This window comes from Salvelinus alpinus, chromosome 15, assembly GCF_045679555.1.
Source record: "Salvelinus alpinus chromosome 15, SLU_Salpinus.1, whole genome shotgun sequence".
NCBI lineage: Eukaryota > Metazoa > Chordata > Actinopteri > Salmoniformes > Salmonidae > Salvelinus > Salvelinus alpinus.
In genome coordinates, this window is record NC_092100.1 from 51,317,515 (window position 1) to 51,341,506 (window position 23,992).

General features: G+C 42.0%; 1 protein-coding gene across 1 annotated transcript in view; it reads right to left on the minus strand.

Moving 5' to 3' along the window:
• The window catches only part of LOC139540300 (testin-like), a 39,783-nt gene extending 17,945 nt beyond the window's left edge, over nt 1–21,838 (minus strand). Inside the window, exons 1-3 of the mRNA XM_071344042.1 lie at nt 21,596–21,838; nt 13,299–13,384; nt 281–770 (exon numbers count right to left, since the gene is read on the minus strand). Of these exons, the coding sequence (XP_071200143.1) occupies nt 281–770; nt 13,299–13,384; nt 21,596–21,622 (603 nt within the window). The 5' untranslated portion in view covers nt 21,623–21,838. The remainder of the gene's footprint in view (nt 1–280; nt 771–13,298; nt 13,385–21,595) is intronic.
• Between the last annotated feature and the right edge of the window lie 2,154 nt (nt 21,839–23,992).

The window sequence follows — 23,992 nt, forward strand, 5'->3', positions numbered from 1 at the left end:
AGAACTTCAAGTCAGTGACCTCTAGTGGACAATATCTTCCATTACAATACACCAATGCCTTGTTTAGTGAACTGAACCAGACCAACTACAGACCATAAGTTGCATCCTCAAGATTTCAATCATATTTCATTGTACAGCACATTATGATGACTTTGCGTTTGGAATGAATAGCATCATGCCAAGGGAACAGCACCAGATTCTTTCAGATTCAGACCCGTGTACACTACTCTTGGGATTCCTAGGTATTTTAAATCCTATGATATAGTAGTTATACCCTTACCATATACTGTTTGACCCCTGGTGGTGCCCACTCGTAGGTGACAGACATCACGGCATCCTTCCTGACTGGCACGACATTGACTGACACAGCATTAGGTCTGATTGCCCCTGGTTTAGACATGGTAGCGGGCCCAGCACCAGCCCCAGCACTGGCCCCATAACCGGCACCAGCTCCAGCACCATTCCTAGCACCAGACCCAGCTACGGCCCCCGCCCCAACTTCGCCCCAAGATCCAGCACCGGCCCCAGCCCCAGCATTGGCTGGCACAGTGTGGGGACTGTATGGTACAGCGGTGGCTGACATGGGGCTGGAGGAGATGGAGAAGGTGACCTGGTTGCCCTTGTATGTGGGGTCGCCGTCTGTCTTGAGCTTGGCGACGAGACCCGTGTACTTGGTGTCCTCAAACAGCTTGCCAACCTTCCTGTTATCCTCAGAGTTCATCTGAACATCGTGGTCCATCAGGCCACACTTACAGTTCCGACAGATTTTTCTGTGGAGGGGAAAATCAATAAGGAAAGGGAATGGGTTAGGTTAGAATATATTTTTGGTTGTGCCTAAGCACTCTCAAATGTATAGGTTTCCTTAATGATCATCTGACCAGGAAAAACAGTAGGCCCTTTAGCAGCGTTTCCCAAACTCGGTCCTCGGGACGCCAAGGGGTGCAGGTTTTGGTTTTTGCCCTAGCACTACACAGCTTGATGAGTAGTTGATTACTTGAATGAGCTGTGTAGTGCTAGGGCAAAAACCAAAATGTGCACCCCTTTAGGTCCGAACTGCTAAAACAAAGGGCGACCTAAAACGAGGTGAGATCCCAGCTATGCCAGCTAAACCTGAGATGTGGCTTCATCCACCCGGCAAAACTCATTTTGACCTTCCAGAAACACAACACACACGTTTTCCACTGCCAATGAAGCTCAAGACTTCTTCAAGAAGCACATCAAACCCAACCCACAAGGGGACAAGCCGCCAGATGGAACCCCATTACTGGCTCATTATTCAGGTATGCTTTCCATGTACAATCATGCAGCTTAGCCTATGGCTATGATGCTGCACTAAGCATAAGAGAATGATGAGGATACCCCTCATGTTAGGGTACAAGGAACAATATTCCTATTATTGCTCAGCATTGCTGAGCATTGATGCCAATTAATGAACAATATATGGATCCTACAGCTATCCTATTGTTTGTGTTACTGTTCAGACATTCAGGCTTGCATATCTGTCATACCTTGTTTTTTTTCCCATTACCCACTCCTAATCCTCATGTCTGCTAATTTAATTGTAAAGGTCTAAATTGGTTACTTATTTAGTTTTACTTTAATAATATTATTATATATACAGTACCTACTCAAAGACCAAAAATATGTTGCTTAGGAGATCTCAGGCTGCCACTCGGCGTTATGCTACAACCCTGTAATTACAGTGCAGGGTAGGGTAAACCCCGGTTGGAGGGCTAAGGGCTAGGGATGAGGGGGGCTGGGTAAGGGGGAACGATTTATAGAAAGGGTCTTCTGGGTGGGGAGTGACCAATGGTTGGGTTTCCCTGTGGTTCTGCTTTTTATTTGACATCTATTGGCTTATCAATACTAAAGATAACAATTACATTTTAGAAAAACAATGTCAACACTAGCTGTTCTCTCGTGGAATTTGAAAGGCCTTAATATTCCTATCAAGCATTCCAGAGGTCCTGATATTCTAGCAATGTTTTTCTAGCTAGGTTTTTTTGCCCATAGATTTTGTCGTAATGTTTGAGTCACTCAAATATCACATGAATACACATTAGATATGGCAAAATCTATACAATTGCAAGAAAATTTGCTTTAAAACTGCAAAATGTTATTTCCGCCAACAAGAGTGGTGTGAACAGTTTATCCCATGAATGTTCCCCAATGCTGGAAGGGGGGCCTGAGTGAAAAGGTTTGGGAACCCCCGCTATAGATTACTGAGAATATTCAAGATAAACAAACAAACAAAGAACAATTACAAGTTAACTTAGTTTTAAAAAGCACAACCTCAACCTTTCTTGAATATGACACCACATTCATGTAATTTTGTCACGTGTAAAGACATTGTGTAAAAACCTTATCCAAAATGTGACCAGTGGACAATATTCAGAAAGTATTTCAAAACCCACACAAAGTAGGCTATTTGATTGACAACGATTCTTACTTCCGTAACAACGTAAAAATGCAAACTACAATTCAGATACTATTTAAAAATGTATATAACCTCTCTAAATACGATTTAGTACAAACTAGGCATGACACAAAATGTAGAAAGGGTAGGCTACCTTGACAACAATTCAGTGGATGTGGATTCAGTGGACGTGGTGGAGGACATGTTGGTGTTAAACAACAGACACCTACCACTTTCAAAAACGACTCCAAAACCCTTGCTACTGTCACTTTAGTTCCAGGCTATGTGGTACATCGGTGAATGGTGGGACTTGGGGCAGACACACTTCATGGAAACGTAGGCTCCCCTCTCGGGTGTGCTCTCCCTCTGCTTCCTCCTCTCCCCCTGCTTCCTCTATTTTTTGCCTGACCGACTAACTACAGAGTTCGCCAATGTTAGCTGATTAGTTACGTAGCTAGGAAAGTATCCAAATGAATTGCATCGGTAGAAACGGGACAAAACAAGCAACTTCTTAGCCGTCTATGTAAACAAATATCAATGCAACTCAATATCATATAAGCTCCACTGCGTGAGCACAAATCCTAACAAGACAGCGAAGCTGTAAAAAAAATTGGAAAACAAGGCAATGTACAGTTGAAGTTGGAGGATTACATACCGTACACCTTAGCCAAATACATTTAAACTCAGTTTTTCACAATTCCTGACATGTAATACAAGTAAATATTCCCTGTCTTAGGTCAGTTAGGATCACCACTTTATTTTAAGACTGAAATGTTTGAATAATAGTTGAGAGAATGATTTATTTCAGCTTTTATTTCTTTCATCACATTCCCAGTGGGTCAGAAGTTTACATACAGTCAATTAGTCAAACGTTTCAGGTAGCCTTCCACTAGCTTCCCAGAATAAGTTGGGTGCATTTTGGCCCATTCCTCCTGACAGAGCTGGTGTAACTGAGTCAGGTTTGTAGGCCTCCTTGCTCGCACACACTTTTTCAGTTCTGCCTACACATTTTCTATAGGATTGAGGTCAGAGCTTTGTGATGGCCACTCCAATACATTGACTTTGTTGTCCTTAAGCCATTTTGCCACAACTTTGGAAGTATACTTGGGGTCATTGTCCATTTGGAAGACCCATTTGCGACCAAGCTTTAACTTCCTGACTGAAGTCTTGAGATGTTGCTTCAATATATCCAGATAATTTTCCTGCCTCATGATGCCATCTATTTTGTGAAGTGCACTAGTCACTCCTGCAGCAAAGCACACCCACAACATGATGCTGCCACCCCTGTGCTTCACAATTGGGATGGTGTTCTTTGTCTAGCAAGCCTCCCCCTTTTTCCTCCAAACATAACAATGGTCATTATTGCCATACAGTTCTATTTTTGTTTCATCAGACCAGAGGACATTTCTCCAAAAAGTACAATCTTTGTCCCATGTGCAGTTGCAAACTGTAGTCTGGCTTTTTCATGGCGGTTTTGGAGCAGTGGCTTCTTCCTTGCTGAGCGGCCTTTCAGGTTATGTCGATATAGGACTCGTTTTACTGAGGATATAGATACTTTTGTACCTGTTTCCTCCAGCATCTTCACAAGGTCCTTTGCTGTTGTTCTGGGATTGATTTGCACTTTTTGCACCAAAGTACATTCATCTCTAGGAGACAGAATGCGTCCCCTTCCAGAGCGGTATGACGGCTGCGTGGTCCCATGGTGTTTATACTTGCGTACTATTGTTTGTACAGATGAACGTGGTACCTTCAGGTGGATGAACCAGATTTGTGGAGGTCTACAATATTCTTTCTGAGGTCTTTGCTGATTTATTTTGATTTTCCCATGATGTCAAGCAAAGAGGCACTGAGTTTGAAGGTAGACCTTGAAATACATCCACAGGTCCACCTCCAATGGACTCAAATGATGTCAATTAGCCTATCAGAAGCTTCTAAAGCCATGATATCATTTTCTGGAATTTTCCAAGCTGTTTAAAGGCACCGTCAACTTAGTGTATGTAAACTTCTGACCCACTGGAATTGTGATACAGTGAATTCTAAGTGAAATAATCTGTCTAAACAAGTGTTGGAAAAATGTATTGTCATGCAGAAAGTAGATGTCCTAACCGACTTGCCAAAACTATAGTTTGTTAACAAGACATTTGTGGAATGGTTGAAAAACTAGTTTTAATGACTCCAACCTAACTTCAACTGTATAGCCTATGAATATCTGTACCTAGCAAACATGACAAACCATGACCAAGCCCAACAGATAAACACTAATTACTCTAATCTCCATTTCGGTGGCTAGTTAGATTGTTGTCTGTAGTGAAAGTGAGAGCTGAAGTTGACGCTTTGCACATGCGACTTTTCTTGCCTGACAGATTAGCTAGCTATAGCAAGCAGCTTGGGCCATTTTCATGTAAATTACATTGGTAGAAATAAGACAAAATGACCAACTAGTTAGCTGACTATATACAGCTAAACACTGCAACTATTTCCATGAGACAGAGAGCAATCATTTGAGCTCCTGCTCCACTGCTGATGTGTTCACCTATACCAACCAAGTGATCATGACAGTATTTGCTAATCTGACAGCTATTCCCCAAGTTTTACAGCATCAAACATCAACAACACCACTGCTATTTACTTATTTCACTCACCTCGTCATCATCACTTTCAAAGTGCAACGACGCGTCCAAATCCGTGTCACCAACCAACATACACTACCGTTCAAAAGTTCGGGGTCACTTAGCTTTCCTTTCAAAAACAAGGACATTTCTATTTGTTTGTCCATTAAAATAACATAAAATTGATCAGGAATACAGTGTAGACATTGTTAATGCTGTAAATGCCTATTGTAGCTGGAAACTGATAATTTTTTATGGAGAGGCCCATTATCAGCAACCATCACTCCTGTGTTCCAATGGCATGTTCTGTTAGCTAATCCAAGTTCATCATTTTAAAAGGCTAATTGATCATTAGAAAACCCTTGGGCAATTATGTTAGCACAGCTGAAAACTGTTGTTATGATTAAAGAAGCAATAAAACTGGCATTCTTTAGACTAGTTGAGTATCTGGAGCATCAGCATTTGTGGGTTCGATTACAGGTTCGATTACAGAAACATACAACTTTCTTCTGAAACTCGTCAGTCTATTCTTGTTCTGAAAAATGAAGGCTTTTCAATGCGAGAAATTGCAAAGAAATTGAAGATCTCGTACAACTCTGTGTACTACTCCCATCACAGAACAGCGCAAACTGGCTCTAACCAGAAAAGAAAGAGGAGTGGGAGGCCCCGGTGCAACACTGAGAAAGAGGACAAGTACATTAGAGTGTCTAGTTTGAGAAAGACACCTCACAAGTCCTCAACTGGCAGTTTCATTAAATAGTACCCGCAAAACACCAGTCTCAACGTCAACAGTGAAGAGGCAACTCCGGGATGCCTTCTAGGCAGAGTTGCAAAGAAAAAGCCATATCTCAGACTGGCCCAAAAAAAGAAAAGATTAAGATGGACAAAAGAACACAGACACTGGACAGAAGACGATCGGAAAAAATGTGTTATGGACAGACGAATCTAAGTTTGAGGTGTTCGGATCACAAAGAAGAACATTCGTGAGACGCAGAACAAATTTAAAGATGCTGGAGGAGTGCTTGACGCCGTCTGTCAAGCATGGTGGAGGCAATGTGATGGTCTGGGGGTGTTTTGGTGGAGATAAAGTGGGTTTGTACAGGGTAAAAGGGATCTTGAATAAGGAAGACTAATCACTCCATTTTGCAACGCCATGCCATACCCTGTGGACGGCGCTTAACTGGAGCCAATTTCCTCCAACAACAGGACAATGACCCAAAGCACAGCTCCAAACTATGCAAGAACTAGTCAGCTGGTAGTCAGCTGGTATTCTGTCTATAATGGTGTGGCCAGCACAGTCACCGGATCTCAACCTTATTTAGCTGTTGTGGGAGCAGCTTGACCGTATGGTACATAACAAGTGCCCATCAAGTCAATCCAACTTGTGGGAGGTACTTCAGGAAGCATGAGGTGAAATCTCTTCAGATTACCTCAACAAATTGACAAAGAATGCCAAAGGTCTGCAAGGCTGTAATTGCTGAAGATTCTTTGACGAAAGCAAAGTTTGAAGGACACAATTATTATTTCAATAAAAAAAACATTATTTATAACCTTGTCAACATCTTGCCTATATTTCCTATTCATTTTGCAACTAATTTCATGTATGTTTTCATGGAAAATAAGGACATTTCTAACTGACCTCAAACCTTTAAATGGTAGTGTATATAGATACAGCCTCTTCCACAGTGAAATGCAGTGGCCGCTTTGGTGCAGTCATTTTGAGTGATTAAGTCTTTTTTTAATTTAAAGGTCAAATAACAGCATACCCTGTTTCTGGTTGATGACAACAGCCACGCGAATACGACAACAGGTTGTTAGCAAGTCAATTTTGAGATATTGACACAGACATTATTGTTAAAAAAAACAAGGCCGTTCCTGGCCGCTATAGTAATTTAAAGAAAGGCCGTTGACGGCCGCTATGTGTCCTAAAGGGTTAGGCAGAATCCAAAGCTGCTTGGGCAGTTCTACCTCTCAACGCAAAGCTTTTGATAGACTTTTATAAACTAGAACATATCTTTGGTCGGTTTTGGAACATATGGGACTTGGCTCCAATTTCATTCATATGATTAAAATACTATACGTCAATCCCTCAGCCATAGTAATAACAGGCAATAGATTGCTCTGTTCCGTTCAGAATAACTAGAAGTAGCAGGCAAGGTGATCTTGTCTCACCTCTTCTATTTGTATTGTCTCTGGAGCCCCAGGTAAATCGACAATCGAAAGAAATTACACCAATATTTCACAATTCTACAGATCATTTCATTATACGCTGACAATGTCTTACTTTATCTAGACAATGACAATCCCTCCCAAAATCTTTGAAGATCATAGACAAATTCAGCTCCATCTCAAGTTATAAAATAAATCTCACCAAATCTGCCCTCCTGCTTCTCAAGACCCTGATAGAGGACTCCATCTCTACTTATGGAATCCCAATCGTTTCCCATTTTATATATATTGGAATAGATATCCTTCCTTAGATAAAACCATTGCCAGAAACTTTAACAGAATGCTCAAATAAATTCGACACAACCTCAGTAGATGGACTAATATCCCAGTTGCTTTAACTGACAGAATATTTATTGTCAAAATGAATATATTGCCACGGCTGAATTTCTGCTTCCTTTGTCTCCCCCTTCTGGCTACTGGGATAAAATCCATAGTGCAGTTTAAAAAAGTATATTGCAAGGTAACGCAACGCGAGACCGGATAAAATTAACACACTTGCAAAGGGAAAGACAAAAGACAATAAATTATATTTCCAGGCACTAGCATTTTGTCCCATACTACATTGGTTTAGACATGATACCATTAAACAATACTCAGCCCCCTGGCTGAGTATAGAGAGAAATATGGTGTCTCCTATTTCCCTGGAAGAGGTGGTCTTCACTGATGTATCCCTTAAACAACGTAAACTACACTTTAGTCCTATTATTGCTCACACTATTTCTAGTTGGCACAAAATTGAAAAACAATGTAAATGGGAATCAAAATGCCATGCCCATATTCCATAATAACGCATTTCGATCTGGAGGGCGGCCTTGTAGATGGAGACATGTTGGCTGGGTGGGAGGCCCACTTCTTTGTTTTCATTTCCTGTTGATATTGAATGTATTAACACTTAAAGATGAACTATGCAGAAATCGCACCGCCATTTCCTGGTTGCTAAAATTCTAATAGTTCACCTAATTTCAGTTTATGTGACAAAACAGGCAAGTATAGTGTATAGCATCATTGTATCATCTAAACCGCTGTGAAATATATTTTCCATAAGCAAAAAATATTGTATTTTCAGCTGTTTGAAGCTGGTGTACAAAACCAAAAGTAAAAGACACAAAAACGAAAACATAAGAACGGGAAGCATAGATATAGCGCACATAGAACAGATCTACTGTTTCTTAGACTTGCTTTCAAGGAAAATGACAGATCGAAAACTCACATTTCTATGTGAATTTGGTCGGATCGCCCAAGAAGTTACATATTGCAGCTTTAAACTCAGTATGTATTTCTTACATGTAATGTATTTAGTAGCAGCCTACATGTTTTTTAAACATATAATTTGAAATGGATAGTGTACCTGTAACGCCCCCAAACAAATAAATCACAACACAGAATAGCTTTCCAGTTCCGTTCTTATTGCCACAGACATGTCTGACCATGACCAAGACCAAAACCCTTCCCACTGGACACATCAAGTAATTTCAACATGGAAATGTGGGTAATATTTGGTTGAGGCATTGATCAATGAGATTTCAACCCTTATTTCACCCACTCAAAAAGACATGCGTTATCGCCATGCTTCAACAATCTAAAAGCACAATCAAATTCCAATGGAAAAACAATGTCTGACTATGTGTTATCAAAATAACAAAATAGAAAACGCACAGTTCTGTCAGGCAACAGTAACTAAACAGAAAACAACATCCCACAAACTCAGGGCTGCCTAAGGGCTGCCTAAGTATGGGAAAACAGGGCTGCCTAAGTATGATCCCCAATCAGAGACAACAATAGACAGCTGCCTCTGATTGGGAACCACACTCGGCCAAAAACAAAGAAACAGAAAACATTGAATTTCCCACCCGAGTCGCACCCTGACCTAACCAAACAGAGAATAATAATGATCTCTAAGGTCAGGGCGTGACAGTACCCCCCCCCCAAAGGTGCGGACTCCGGCTGCAAACCTGACCCTATAGGGGAGGGTCCGGGTGGGCATCTACTCTCAGTGGGGGCTCCGGTGCGGGACGCAGACGCCGCTCCGCTTGAGGCTCCCCCCACTCCGGACCGTAGATCGTCGTCGGGGACTCCAGGCTAGGAACCCCCCTGTAAGCTCCGGACTGGGGACCCTCGCTGGAGGCCCCGGACTGGGGACCGCCGCTGCAGGCTCCGGACTGGGGACTCTCGCTGGAGGCTCCGGACCGCCGCTGCAGGCTCCGGACTGGGGACCGCCGCTGGAGGCTCCTTTCCCTGGATCATCACTACAGGCTCCTGGCCATGGATCATCACTGGAGGCTTCATGCCATGGATTATCACTGCAGGCTCCGGGCCATGGATTATCACTGCAGGCTCCGGGCCATGGATTATCACTGGAGGCTCCGGGCCATGGATTATCACTGGAGGCTCCGGGCCATGGATCATCACTGGAGGCTCCGGGCCTTGGATCATCACTACAGGCTCCGAGCCATGAATCATCACTGGAGGCTTCGTGCCATGGATCATCACTGGAGGCGTCAGGCCATGGATCATCACTGGAGGTCTGGAGTGCAGAGCTGGCACAACCCGTCCTGGCTGGATGCTCACTTTAGCCCGGCAAGTGCGGGGCGCTGGCACAGGACGCACTGGGCTGTGAAGGCGCACTGGAGGCATAGTGCGTAGAGCCGGCGCAGGATATACTGTGCCGTGGAGGCGGACTGGAGGTCTGGAGTGTAGAGCTGGCACAACGCGTCCTGGCTGGATGCTCACCCTAGCCTCGCAAATGCGGGGCGCTGGCACAGAGCGCACCGGACTGTGGATGTGCACTGGAGACACAGTGCGCATCACCGCATAACACGGTGCCTGACCGGTCACACGCTCCCCACGGTAAGCATGGGGAGTTGGCTCAGGTCTAAACCCTGAATCCGCCAATCTCCAATTTTTGGAGCTGCCTCTCGGGCTTCCGTCGTTGACTTAACTCCTCGTATCGTCGCCGTTCCTCTCTCTCCATCTGCTCCCTTGGACGGCGATACTCTCCGGCCTGCGTCCAGGGTCCTTCTCCATCCAGGGTGTCCTCCCATGTCCACTCCTCCTGGCCACGCTGCTTGGTCCGTTTTTGGTGGGATCTTCTGTAACGGCTCTCGTTGGTGGTAGAAAGAGTAGACCAAGGCGCAGCGTGGAAAGTGTTCATGATTTTAATTTAAAAAACACTCAAACAAAATAACGAAAACACACTGTCAGGCAACAGTAACTAAACAGAAAACCAGATCCCACAAACTCAGGTGGAAAACAGGGCTGCTTAAGTAGGAGCCCCAATCAGAGACAACGATAGACAGCTGCCTCTGATTGGGAACCACACTCGGCCAAAAACAAAGAAACAGAAAACATTGAATTTCCCACCGGAGTCACACCCTGACCTAACCAAACATAGAGAATAATAAGGATCTCTAAGGTCAGGGCGTGACAGTCCGATATTTTGTATTTATACAAGAAACTTAATGTCTTGTTACTGCGCTTCTTTCTTGATATGCCACACCTGTCAGGTGGATGGATTATCTTGGCAAAGGAGAAATGCTCACTAACAGGGATGTAAACGAATTTGTGAACAGAATTTTTAAGAAATAAGCCTTTGTGAGTAGGGAACATTTCTCTGGGATCTTTTATTTCAGCTCATGAAACATAGGACCAGGACTTTACATGTTGCGTTTATATTTTTCGTTCAGTGTACATAGTGCAAGTGATCAATGCTGTTTGAGATTCTGCAGATGATTATAGCAAATGTGAAGATCTCCACAGACCTGTTAACTTTGCATGCTATCTTGAACATTTACACTTTCTATGATTTACATAAGACATTTATAGTTACAGTAACATCTACAGATGTTAAACACTGATTGTTTAAAGCAAATCTACCAAAACTATTGCTGATGGTGAACCTGAGTAATCAAAATACAATCTATTTTAAACCCTGCATAGCCAGATGAGTGTTGTGTTTCCGTTAGCTTATTTTTATTCCGGTAAAACACAATTTTCAACAGTGCATACAGTAGATAACAATAACCTAGCAAATTACATAGGCTTCCATCAACGAATAAAGCCTAATATCGTTCAAGCCATTTTAGCATTTGAATGCTGAAGGTGCCGTGCAGATGTGCAAGATCGGGAACAGGCCGCCTACCTCGCGTTGGTCAGCGCATGAAGCTGGGAACAGTGTGCAGTTTGAGGTTGTTCGGCATGCAAAATGCTTTGTAGATCGATGACTGTCAACACAGTTACATGCTTAGTTTGACACTGAAGGAGAGGACGCGTCAGTTGACACAAAAGATTAGGTGTTTTTTGAAGATCGGAAAAAATGGTGAAGCGGCGATTCGTAATGTTTGAATCGATTTTCTGACCAATGCAATTTTGGATCAGTTTGGGGTCCGCAGACCATCTTAAAAGATTTGAATCGGGGACCAATGTAACCTCAAAAATGTGGCCATGGATGTGTTACTCATTTTATGGTTGAATAAATAGTGTTACATTAGTTTGTAAGATAGCCTTAACTTTAGGCTATTTATTGTATTACAAAAGTGTCCATGCAATCAAGTGTCAACCAAAAATCTAAGTAAAAGAATAGAGCTAAATCAAATCAAACTTTAAATGCACTTTAAATAAAGTCTGATTTGATTTAGTCCCATTCATTATTTTGGTTGAGATTGAGACATGAATCCAACATATCAATTATTAATTTGTAGACAAACTGGAATTAAAGCCAGACTAAGTCAGTGGCACAGATGGAACTATCCAAGTAGCATCTCCTTCAAATTCAATATCACTAAATGTCCTTACATTTCAAAACCAACCAGAGCTTGAACCTTAGGCCTATTATTGCATAGTACATTTCAATTTTGATTTGATATAGGCCTAGTCCTATTCTTTAACTTAGATTTTTGGTTGAGATGGAGACGTGAATCCAACATATTAATTATAAACTTGAAGATTATATTTGAAATCAACCAAAGTTTGTATTCTCTATTTTTAGTTGAACCCTGGGTTGATTTGAAACAATAGCTGTTGATGACTTCGCAAATGCTATATAGACCTAAATATCATCATTTTATGATATATGACTTAAAGTATGGTCACATTTAATTTGCTGTGTTAAACATATAATTTGGGATGACTTCAATAGCAACTGTAAATCTATTTACTTATTAAGAGATCTCTCAATCATTCTCATGATAGCACATTGGTAGGTAGTCAGTGACAAATATCATAGCTAATCTGGGCTTGGTTAAAACCCTGGATGGGAGACCAAATGGATAGCTGTAGAAAGTTTAACTTTCCAGTAGGAGGTGCTAGCCAGCCTATGTATTTGTTATGATAGTGGATATAATGTTGAAGATCTGACGTTGTTTTAAATTGGCTATAATGATGACATAATCCTGTGTTGAAATTTAACCCTCAAAACAACTGTTTTTGCAAATTCTATGTCTTTTTCACGTAGATGTCACGTCACAATACGTTGATAAATTACATTGAAACAATGTTGATTCAACCAGTTTGTGCCCAGATGTCTGTGTGGCGGTTAGGTGTTGCCATAGCAACCGGCCACTGCAGTAGGCATGAGGGCACCTGTTGTGATGTCTCAGGAAAGCTAGCCGGGTGTGGATAATTGTCTGGGTAAGCGGGATACAGGAATGCTGGCTTAATTGGCGAGAGGGGACAGTGGGGGACAAAACTATTTTAATGAGTCGTTGGTCCAGATAATGACTGCATCGTAAGTCTGGAATTAGACAGGAAGTCAAAGGAATGTAGGCCACTTCAGTTCTACAGTAATCCAAACATAAGAGGACAGGAAACTGTACTAAACACAACAAGGCTCGGTGCTACATGCTTTGGGGGCCTGTGGCTTTCCCTGTTGTGTAGCAAAGAGAAAATAAGTGTTGTTTTTTGCCAAACTGGGTCTGGTTCATATTGAATTTAATATATTGAAAAGTAAGAAAAAAACATATTTTTGCATGTGCACTGAAAAATATGCAAAAACATGTTTCCGCCTGTGTTGACAATGCTGGGTCAACAGAGTAGAGAGCAGTACAAACCTCCAGAAGTGCAGCTCGAACCCCTCGCATTTGTCCTTGCATTTCAGGCACGCGGCTCCGGCACCAATCTCGTGGCCCAGGGTCATCTGCCAACAGACACAGCACATCAATGAGATTAACATACTTATACTGTCTCGGGAAATGATTTCATACAGTAGAAAGTTTCAGGCCAGGGTTTGATACACTATATATACAAAAGTATGTGGACACCCCTTCAAATTAGTGGATTCCGCTATTTCAGCCACACCCGTTATGGACAGATGTGTAAAATCAAGCACGCAGCCATGAAATCACCATAGATAAACATTGGCAGCAGAATGGACATACTGAAGAGCACAGTGACTTTCAACGTGGCACCGTCATAGGATGCCACCTTCCCAACAAGTCAGTTTACAAAATTTCTGCCCCAGTCAACTGTAAGTGCTGTTATTGTGAAGTGTAAATGTCTAGGAGCAACAACGGCTCAGCCGCGAAGTGGTAGGCCACACAAGCTCACAGAACGGGACGACCGAGTGCTAAAATCATATGTCCTCGGTTGCAACACTCACTACCGAGTTCCAAATAACTGTTTATCAATAGCTTCATGAAATGGGTTCCCATGACCGAACAGCCGCAAAACAGCCTAAATTCACCATGTGCAATCCCAAGCGTCGGCTGGAGTGGTGTAAAGCTCGGCACCATTGGACTCTGGAGCAGTGGAAAAGGGTTCTCTGGAGTGATGAATCATGCTTCACCATCTGGCAGTCTGACGGACTAATCTGGGTTTGGCAGATGCCAGGACAACGCTACCTGCCCCAATGCATAGTGCCAACTGTAAAGTTTGGTAGAGGAGGAGGAATAATGGGCTGTTTTTCATGGTTCTGGCTAGGCCCCTTTGTTCCAGTGAAGGGAAATCTTAACACTACATCATACAATGACATTCTAGCCTATTCTGTGCTTCTAACTTTGTGGCAACAGTTTAGGAAGGCCCTTTCCTGTTTCAGCATGAATGCCCCTGTGCACGAAGCGAGGTCCATACAGAAATTATTTGTTGAGATCGGTGTGGAAGAACTTCAATGGCCTGCACAGAGCCCTGACCTTAACCCCATTGAACACCTTTGGGATGAAATGGAATGCCGACCGTGAGCCAGACCTACAGTGGTTGCTCCACTAAAAGTTTTGCGATTATGCTGCAGGACTTAGAGGTAATTTGTGGTTTAGTACAGTACCCTGCGTCACTACTTCATTGCTCCAGCACAGAGCAACACTTTAAGGGGCATTGCACTAATAATGGCGCTGACTAGGGAAACGTTCCCGCTGTTCTTAGTGCCAGTCTGCACGTTCAAACTAAAACGATGTAACTAATAATGGCGTGAAATATGCCCCTTAGATATGAATTCGGAAGGCAGATATTATTAAATATTAAAAGCATTACACCTCTCACTAAAGGCGTCAGTCAAAAGTTATACACATTTGTAAATCCCAAACTCTAAAAGTAATTGGAAAGGTAGATACAAATTTTGTGACATTGTGGTTACAATAAAGAAAGTAAACAATATGTAAATAAGATGCAATGTTTTATTTACAGTAGTGATGGACAGCTGGTGGCATTTTGAAAACAGGTTTTCAAACACTTGTAGCCCGATTAGTAGCATAATCAAAGTGAGGACAATCGGCGATCTGCTGTATACTTATGTAAGTTGAAAGTCACTCCTTTCCAGTACTCCTCACCCCGCCTCAAACTCCACCCTTAACACAGTTATAATTCAAAAATGAGCTGTTTATCTAAAAAAAAGAAATGACATTGCGACCAAAGAGAACAGACTAAATGGACATAATTTTCATCAAGCGAGCTTCTTTCTATGGTGCTACCCGTTCCAGGGTTAGGACCATAACCACGAGAGGACTTGAAAATGAGCCGGAGCTGAGAGGATCACCAAAATTAAAGGTATTTTGGTTTCAGTACATTTTCCTAAAAACATTTTTTTTATATAGCCTATCAATGTGTAGGCATACTGTTTAATAAAATCGATAATTAAATAAAGGTTAAATAAAACAAATAAAAATTATTATTGTGTACTAAAAACATGAATGTATTTTTGCAGAGCATACAACCATGCGTGGAGATCAGTGGACAAAAGGGCTGGACAACGGTCCACACAGAAAAAACGCATGGTTGCCAAGAAAGCGGTTCGTTTTGCTAGATTCTTAAAATGTGTACGCAGCATTTGTGTGTTGGAGTCACTTTTAATTCTTAATTGATCTACCGTTTCTATCATAGGCAACTGTAATCGATGGGGGCTCAGGGCGGTACCATTCTGCTCATCTGATGAAGGTGTACATGGATCAGATTCAAACTTTGAAGACCGACATCGAGTCATTGAAAGCAGACCAGCAGAAAGAGAAACATTATCTGAGGGCAGAGATACGGGCGACAGCTGATGCATTGGTCCAGAGCCAGGCGGTATTGGCGGAGAGTCAGGCGGAGAATGACACGTTGAAGAGGGCCAGGCACACCTGTGAGCTCTGGAACTCCACCTCCGAAAGGCAGAGTCAACATACCTGGCGGGTTCATCAGGTCGTCAGTTCACCCTGACACTTCCATTCCTCTTCTGACAACAGAACTTGACCAACTGCTCACCAGGCACAGCAAGGGCCGCCCGGACCGTTATGCTGTTCTGCTATTCCAAAGATGTGTAACCGAAGCGAGATACCACGAATGGGCAGAGAATACGAACTGAGATGGATTACCATTAATACTGTGTCTCAGAAGTTTCTGACCATTACTGGTACAACCCGAAAAAGCATTAAAGTCAGAGTTAATGAGTACTTGAGGTCACCGAGAAAGTCTGGATATGGCCTGCTCTCTCTTATGTAAGGAATTGGGCACTTTCCCATGTTTACTACAGTATGTACTGTAGGCTATGTTTACTTGTCAGACTGCACAGTAGCCTAACAAACAAATGCAGGTGGCTGATATCTTCAAAATGCTTTATTATTCAAATGTAAAAGCATATACTGTACAGTACAGTATTTCTTCATCAGCATCTTTATGCTTTTGTTAATAAAATACTGATAAAAATACTCTTTCAAAAGGCAGATGTTAATTTAGTTATGGATCCATAACGAATTACTATGAGAATAAATATCACTGAATTACAGAAGTATTGGAACAAAGTTGTCTAATGAAGGTAAACAAATTGTTGCTTACTGGAAAATACTCTTTCAAACACACACGGTCACGTTGTACTGCGCCATTATGGCTATTAGCTGGACAATAGAATTGCCTAGGAGGGTAGGGGGAGAATTCTATCGTCAAATGTATTTCTTAGTTAGGTTGGCTGTATCACAACCGGCCGTGATTGGTTGTAATTTCAGTTTAATCCACCAGAAAAGACAAAACAAATAATACAACAAAAAGTGTTATTATTATTATTATGTATCACATCCAACCCATGACTGGGATTCCCACAACTGGCCCAGCGTTTCTCTCCCTCTAAAAACAGAAATAAATGTTTTGGCCTTTACAAATATTATATTGACCTTTATTCATATTACAATCGCTCACTTTTGTTTTTTTGAAAACGGAATAACCTCCAAAATATCTTTATATATTATCAAGTTGATGGCACGGTCATATAGCTGAGTGACTCACTTATTCATGGCTTTGGATCAAAATAAATAAGTACCAACATTCTTTCTGATAGTCTTTAATAAAGAAATGTTTTGGTCATCCTGACCTGGACATCATGTAAAGACTAGTATAATAGCCCATTATGGGCTGTTAGCAGGACAATATACCTTTACCAACACCTCTCTGTATTTTGATACTTTGTGGATGGGGCCTCTCGATTGGCGAACCAGTCTAAGACACTGCGTTGCAGTGCAAAATGCGTTGCTACAGATGCAGGTTCGATACCCGTGCCGGCCGCCACCGGGAAACCCATATGTAATCATTGGAAGAAAAAAATAATCTGATATACTGTAGGCCTACCGTAGGCGACATGAGGCTCACTAATGTGGTGTAGATCTTATTTATTTAAATAGCATATTGAAGTTAGAAGTAATAGGATTTAAAGCAATAGCCTATTTGAAGCAATGCTGTGGTCAACTATTTTATCAACGTTTCGCGCTGCTCTAAGACAAGCATGGGGACTGGTCTTGATAAATCAATGAGATTTTTATTTTCACTGAATCTCCGTTTGGGTATTGGCTAGTAGGGTGTGGAAATGTTATGCTATTAGTACTGTAGCCTACTCCCGACCGTCACGTTGTACATCGCCATATTTTCCGTTCCATCCTAACGGAAACCCTGAGGGTTTTTCGTTTTTCTTGGAATAGAAACACCATAATATTAATCAAATTAATTAAGCCACTATTGAAGGTTATCAAATGCTTCTCAAAGATGCCCTCTGGTGGTCAAACTAGCACTAACTAGCTTTAATGGTTACAATGCCTGACACTTAAGTAACATGCCATAGAATTCTGCGGCACCATGCAAGCTGTGCTGTAGTATGCTGCAACTTTTAAAGGACGAACCGCTGTAATCGCCCAACATCAGTGTCCAACCTCACTAATGCTCTTGTGGCTGAATCGAAACAAATCCCCGCAGCAATGTTCCAAGATCTAGTGGAAAGCCATCCCAGAAGAGTGGAGGCTGTTATAGCAGCAAAGGGGAGACCAACTCCATATTAATGCCCATGATTTTGGAATGAGATGTTCAACGAGGTGTACACATACTTTTGGTCATGTAGTGTATTTACTGTAGTTCATATGGTGGAGTCAGTACTTACTTAGGCCTAGTTGTTTTGGAGTGGCCTCTTTAAATACCCTAGTTAGCAGAATCTACAATGTTCTGTTAAGCCGGGTGTACACTACACAATTTTGGCCCCGATTTAGCTGTCCCAGACAAGTTTTTTAGATCAGAGACAAAATCCACATGTCGTTTCCTCAGGGCGTGTGGCCGTCACCAACATTTGTTTAATGTGACCGGGTCAGAGATGCAATCTACCAATCCCGTCTTTGAGCAGTCCGACGTCCCAATATTTTCAAACATGTTTGATTTTATTGGCACAAAATCTGCAATGATCTTCTAGTGTGAGATGTGCAATGAAACGTTTTGAGAAAGGTGATCAACATTAGCCAATGAGAGCTCAGCAGAGAAGAAGCCAGTGAGATGATGACGTTGTTTCGCATCACCCGGAATGTGTAGACGATCGAGCAGGAGCGATGACTACTACTAGCATACGTTTGTACTTGCCTTTCACCAAAGCCAAAGTGTCAAATCGTTACATCTCTGAATTTCACAAGCAATGTTATTCAAGCTAGATATTTCAACTCTTTATGGCAGGTGTGAATGTGTTACTGAAAACGTCAAGGAGGCTGCTTTTTTTCTAGCTACGTTAACGATCTAATCGCATCATTGTTTTCGCGAGACTGCGGGGTGGTATGGAGAATCCTCACGACCAAGTGAAGAATCTAGTAGCGGGTGACACACCGTCTCTGCCATATTGTTTAGTGTGCGTACCACTACATTGGCAAGACAAACAACTACAGGAAAGATGGTTGTTTAAGGTGAGAGGCTCAGAGATGTTAGGATTTTGAAAGTCGTGTAGTGTACAACCCGGCATTACTGTACAGCTTGACATTTGCGTGTAAACATGCCTAACAGAGATGTGAGAGGGAAAACATCTTACTAAATTCAAATACGGAATCTGATGTCCCATTAATCCCTAAACTCCCCCTTGGATATATTCCAGATTTGATACTTCAAGCAACATATAAAGCCGACTTCTCAACCATCTGCATGCATTCTCTTCTTCTACTTCCTTTACTTCAGTGCCTATTTTGGTCAAATATAAAGCAGCTCTAAAATTCTGTCTTGCTACCTTTTCGAATCAAACCAGGCTCACTAGACTAGGTCTGCGTCTCAAATTGCACCATACTCCCTATATAGTGTGCAACTTTTGACCAGGGCCCATAGGGAATAGAGTGCCATTTGCGATGCGTGCCGAGGCTAATTCCAGAGTTTGTAGTCACAGCCCATACTGTAGCACTCTTTCCTCCCTCACATTCGCATCATTCAGTCCTGCCTCACTTCTCAGACGGACTTCAAACACCAGTGTTGTCTGTCTTGCCCCGTCAACGCTGTCTGCGCCCTTATATGGTCAAGTATTCCACGATGCTGAGAGCCCCTCAGGACTCCAGCACACACTGCTGTTTGGAGAAGCTGTTTTTTTTGGCTCAGGAGGAGCACTAAATGTGAAGCAGTGAGCCCCTCTCGGCCTCGGGGAATGTGCAGCCGGCATGTACACAGAGGAACGCAAAACTAAAGCCAGACTAGAGCATGACTCAGTAAATAATATTTACGTTAACTATCAACTCCCTCTTCTCCACTTATCAACAATAGACGTGTTTCCAACTATATCTGTCTAGGTTAATAACGAACGGGGAGAATAGCCAGAGATGGTCTACAATGTAACGGCTTTGGTCTAGATATTGGTCTGAGCCAGCCATGAGTCTCTCCAAAGTGTCCAGCTCATTGTTTCTGTATTCAACAGAATATCCAGCTGACGGTTCATCACTTCTGAAAATATAAATATTTGTGAATTGTTTCCTTAAACCACTTGGGAACACCATAGAATCCTTGCCATTTTGGGCTGGGTTGAGTCAGTGGCCATTTGTTTTGCAAACTCCATCTCATGTGCAGTTCAGAAATACTGCTGACCAAACAACAGTGCTAAGTCCCTGCTCAGTTGAATTAAAGGGTAACTCAATTTTTTCACAGACCTCAAAAGTGGTCTCCTGGTGTGGTTTAACCAATTTTGTTATTTTTCTATTAAAGTGTTACTTTGAGAGCGAAAACCTGTGAATTTATTACTCAGTTGGCAATCTCATTTATCTATTTCAATAGTAGGCCTACAATTAGCCTACTTGCACAGTACAACTTGCAGTACAGCTTGGGCTGACCTGCAGGTGAAAGACCAATTTGAGATTGATCATTTTAGGTCATTCAAAGTGTATGTCACTCTTTTTCATATACTTTTTCACACAGGGCAACTTTCTTTCGCCGGGCGGGCCATTTGGGAAATGTTGGGCAGAATTTGAGTATGCCCACTTCTCCAGGCACCAATAATGTTCACCCAATTGAAGTTAAGGTTAGGTGAGGGTTAAGGTTAGGGACATGCCAAGGAACCTGGATTGCACTAACCGAGGCGCAATCCCTTTGTACAAGAGCTTGGACCTTGATGACAGCTGACAGACAGGCTGTCTGGAATCATAAAGCCCCCCCCCCACCCCACCAGACTTGACAGCAGACATGAATCCCCTTGAGTGGAGAAGAGCTCTGTTTGTCTTAACAACAGTTATCATAGTCGTGCTATTTAAATGATGATGCATGTGACTCAGTGTGTGGATGATGGGTTTTTTTGTGTAAAAAAATATGCTGCATTGTTCTCTGCTGCAGCAGGCAGCTAATGGAGATTGTGGTATCGCTGCTGAGTGTTTGCGAGTGGAAGATAGTAATTGGCATTCCGAGGCTTTTCGGTGAGCAGGCTCATTTGGCTCCGTTCACTTAAAAGAGTCGGCTCATTTTGCTCCCAAACTGCTCTTCGTTCAAAATGCAAAAAAATCGACATAGAACCATGATTTTTTAGAACAACCTAGAACCAATTTGCAATGTAAAGACAAAAAGTAGGCTACAATTATGTCAGATCATGAAATACGTGTTCAAATGCATGTTAACCTGGTCAAATTATTAGCTCACCTGCAAAAAGAAAAGTGTTTATTTTTAAGCACAGAATCTACGGGCTCTCCCCACTAAGTATTGTTTCTGCAGTGAGGATTCAAGCTCTTAGAGAATTCGTTTGTAATTTATCTGCAGATAATCGTTGTTTTGAAAAGCAGTAGCAGCAGTATGCAAATCAGGGAGCCAAATGAACGGCTGTTTCACCGATACAAAAGATCCGTTCAAAAAGAGCCGTTCCCATCACTAGTGTGAGACAGGACAGAACGTCTGTCCTCCTTTAAACATGAAAATATTGTGAAAAGGGTAGTCTACCAACGAAGCGAATAATGTCAATGCATATTAAGACAACCCCGGGTTTGTTATTTTTGTATGTCATAACTAACACAAAGAAAGATGTGAAAGGTTATATAGCTCATACTAATCTATTTTTTTAAGTATCAAAAGCAGTCTGTAGCTGGCTACACATTGACAGGACTAGACAGGCACCTTCCTTGCTGACTTTGCTACCTGGTAGGATACACCTTTTAGGGCGTTATGTCTTATCTGGAACTATACAAGCATGAAGACTTACCTTCTTTATTTCCTTTTCTACCTCCATTTTCAATTCCCCTCCGTATGTTGTTTGAGTCCCGCCGTAACTTGCAAATAAACACCAAAAACTTGGACTGACTTTACGTTGACACCAATCTTTAGAAACAAAAATGAGAGTTTATCGATTTTACTCGCCCACCACTTCTTCAAGCACAGCTGTCCCGTTCATTGCATTGATGGGATTCGTATAATCTGTCCCGGGTAGGCGTTTTTGCACCGGGTGAAAATTAATCACATTCTTTTTGGAACAGGGCTGCAGTTGCAACATGGTCTCATAGCATTTCGTATTATTCTGTACATAACTCTGACTCACTAGCTATTTAGTATGATATGTTATGTTTGGTATGGTTAAATACAGTGCATTAGGAAGGTATTCAGACCCCTTCCCATTTTCCCCATTTTGTTATGTTACAGCCTTATTCAAAAATGTATTAAATAAAAATCCTCATCAATCTACACACAACACCCTATAATGACAAAGCAAAAACTATTTTTTGCAAAATACTTTACATGAGCATTCAAACCGAAATTCAGCTCAGGTTCATCCTGTTTCCGTTGATCATGCTTGAGACGTTTCTTCAACTTGATTGGAATCCAGCTGTGCTAAATTAAATTGATTGGACATGATTCGGAAAGGCACACACCTGTCTATATAAGGTCCCACAGGTGACAGTGCATGTCAGATAAAAAACCAAGCCATGAGGTCGAAGGAATTGTCCGTAGAGCTCCGAGGCAGGATCGTGTCGAGGCATAGATATGGGGAAAGGTACCAAAAAAATGTCTGCAGAATTGAAGGTCACCAAGAACACAGTGGCCCCCATCATTCTTAAGTGGAATACGTTTGGAACCACCAAGGCTCTTCCTAGAGTTGGCCGCCTGGCCAAACTGAGCAATCGGGGGAGAAGGGCCTTGGTCAGGGAGGTGACCAAGAACCCGATGGTCGCTCTGACAGAGCTCCGGATTTCCTCTGTGGAGATGGGAGAACATTCCAGAAGGACAACCATCTCTGCAGCACTCCACCTATCAGGCCTTTGTTGTAGAATGGGCAGACGGAAGCCACTACTAAATAAAATAAACATGATAGCCCGCTTGGAGTTTGTGAAAAGGCACCTAAAGGACTCTGAGATCATGAGAAACAAGATTCACTGGTCTGATGAAACCAAGATTGAACTCTTTGGCCTGAATGCCAAGCGTCACATCTGGAGGAAACCTGGCACCATGTTTATCAGTGGCAGGGACTGGGAGACTAGTCAGGATCGAGGGAAAGAAGAACTGAGCAAAGTACAGAGAGATCCTTGATGAAAACCTGCTCCAGAGCGCTTAGGACCTCAGACTGGGTGAAGGTTCACCTTCCAGCAGGATAAACACCCGACGCACACAGCCAATGCAAGAATTGAATGTCCTTGATTGGCGAAGCCAGAGCCCGTACTTGAACCCTATCGAACATCTCTGGAGAGACCTGAAAATAGCTGTGCAGCGACGCTCCATATCCAACCTGACAGAGTTTGAGAGGATCTGCAGAGAAGAATAGAAGAAACTCTCCAAATACAGGTGTGCCAAGCTTTTAGCGTATGGCCCAAGAAGACTCGAGGCTGTAAATGCTGCCAAAGGTGCGTTAACAAAGTACTGAGTAAAGGGTCTGAATACTTATGTAAATGTGATATTTCCATTTTAAATTTAATACATTTGCAAAAATTTCTAAAAACCTGTTTTTGCTTTGTCATTATGGGGTATTGTGTGTGTAGATTGATGAGGGGGAAAAAATGATTTAATACATTTAAGAATAAGACTGTAACGTAACTAAGTGTGTAAAAAGTCAATGGGTTTGAATACTTTCCGAATGCACTGTAAGACAGATGGTTACTTGGCAAAAAAACAAAAGGATGGTGGTTTGTCAGAGTGGGTAGATGGATGGGCACATAACGCAAACATCTAAAAACCCAAAGGTTGTGAGTGTGAATGTCATCACGGACAACTTTAGCATTTTACCTAATTAGCAACTTTTCAAAAACTTGCTACTTTTTAGCTATTTTTCAACAATTTAGCATGTTAGCTAACCCTTCCCCTAACCTTAACCCTTTTAGCTAACCCTTTAACCTTAACCCTTTAACCTAACTCCTAAACTTAATCTTAACCCTAGCCTAGCTAACGTTAGAGAGCTAGATAACATTAGCCACCTAGCTAAGAATTTGTGACGCATCATAAACATTTAGAAAATTCCTAACTTATTGTATGTTTTGAAAAATCGTAACATATAATACGATTTGTAATTTGTAACATATCATACGAAATGAGTGATGGACATCCACAAATTAATACATACCATATGAAATGTAACATCATACTATTTGGAGGGTCTCAGATTTCAGTACAAAAT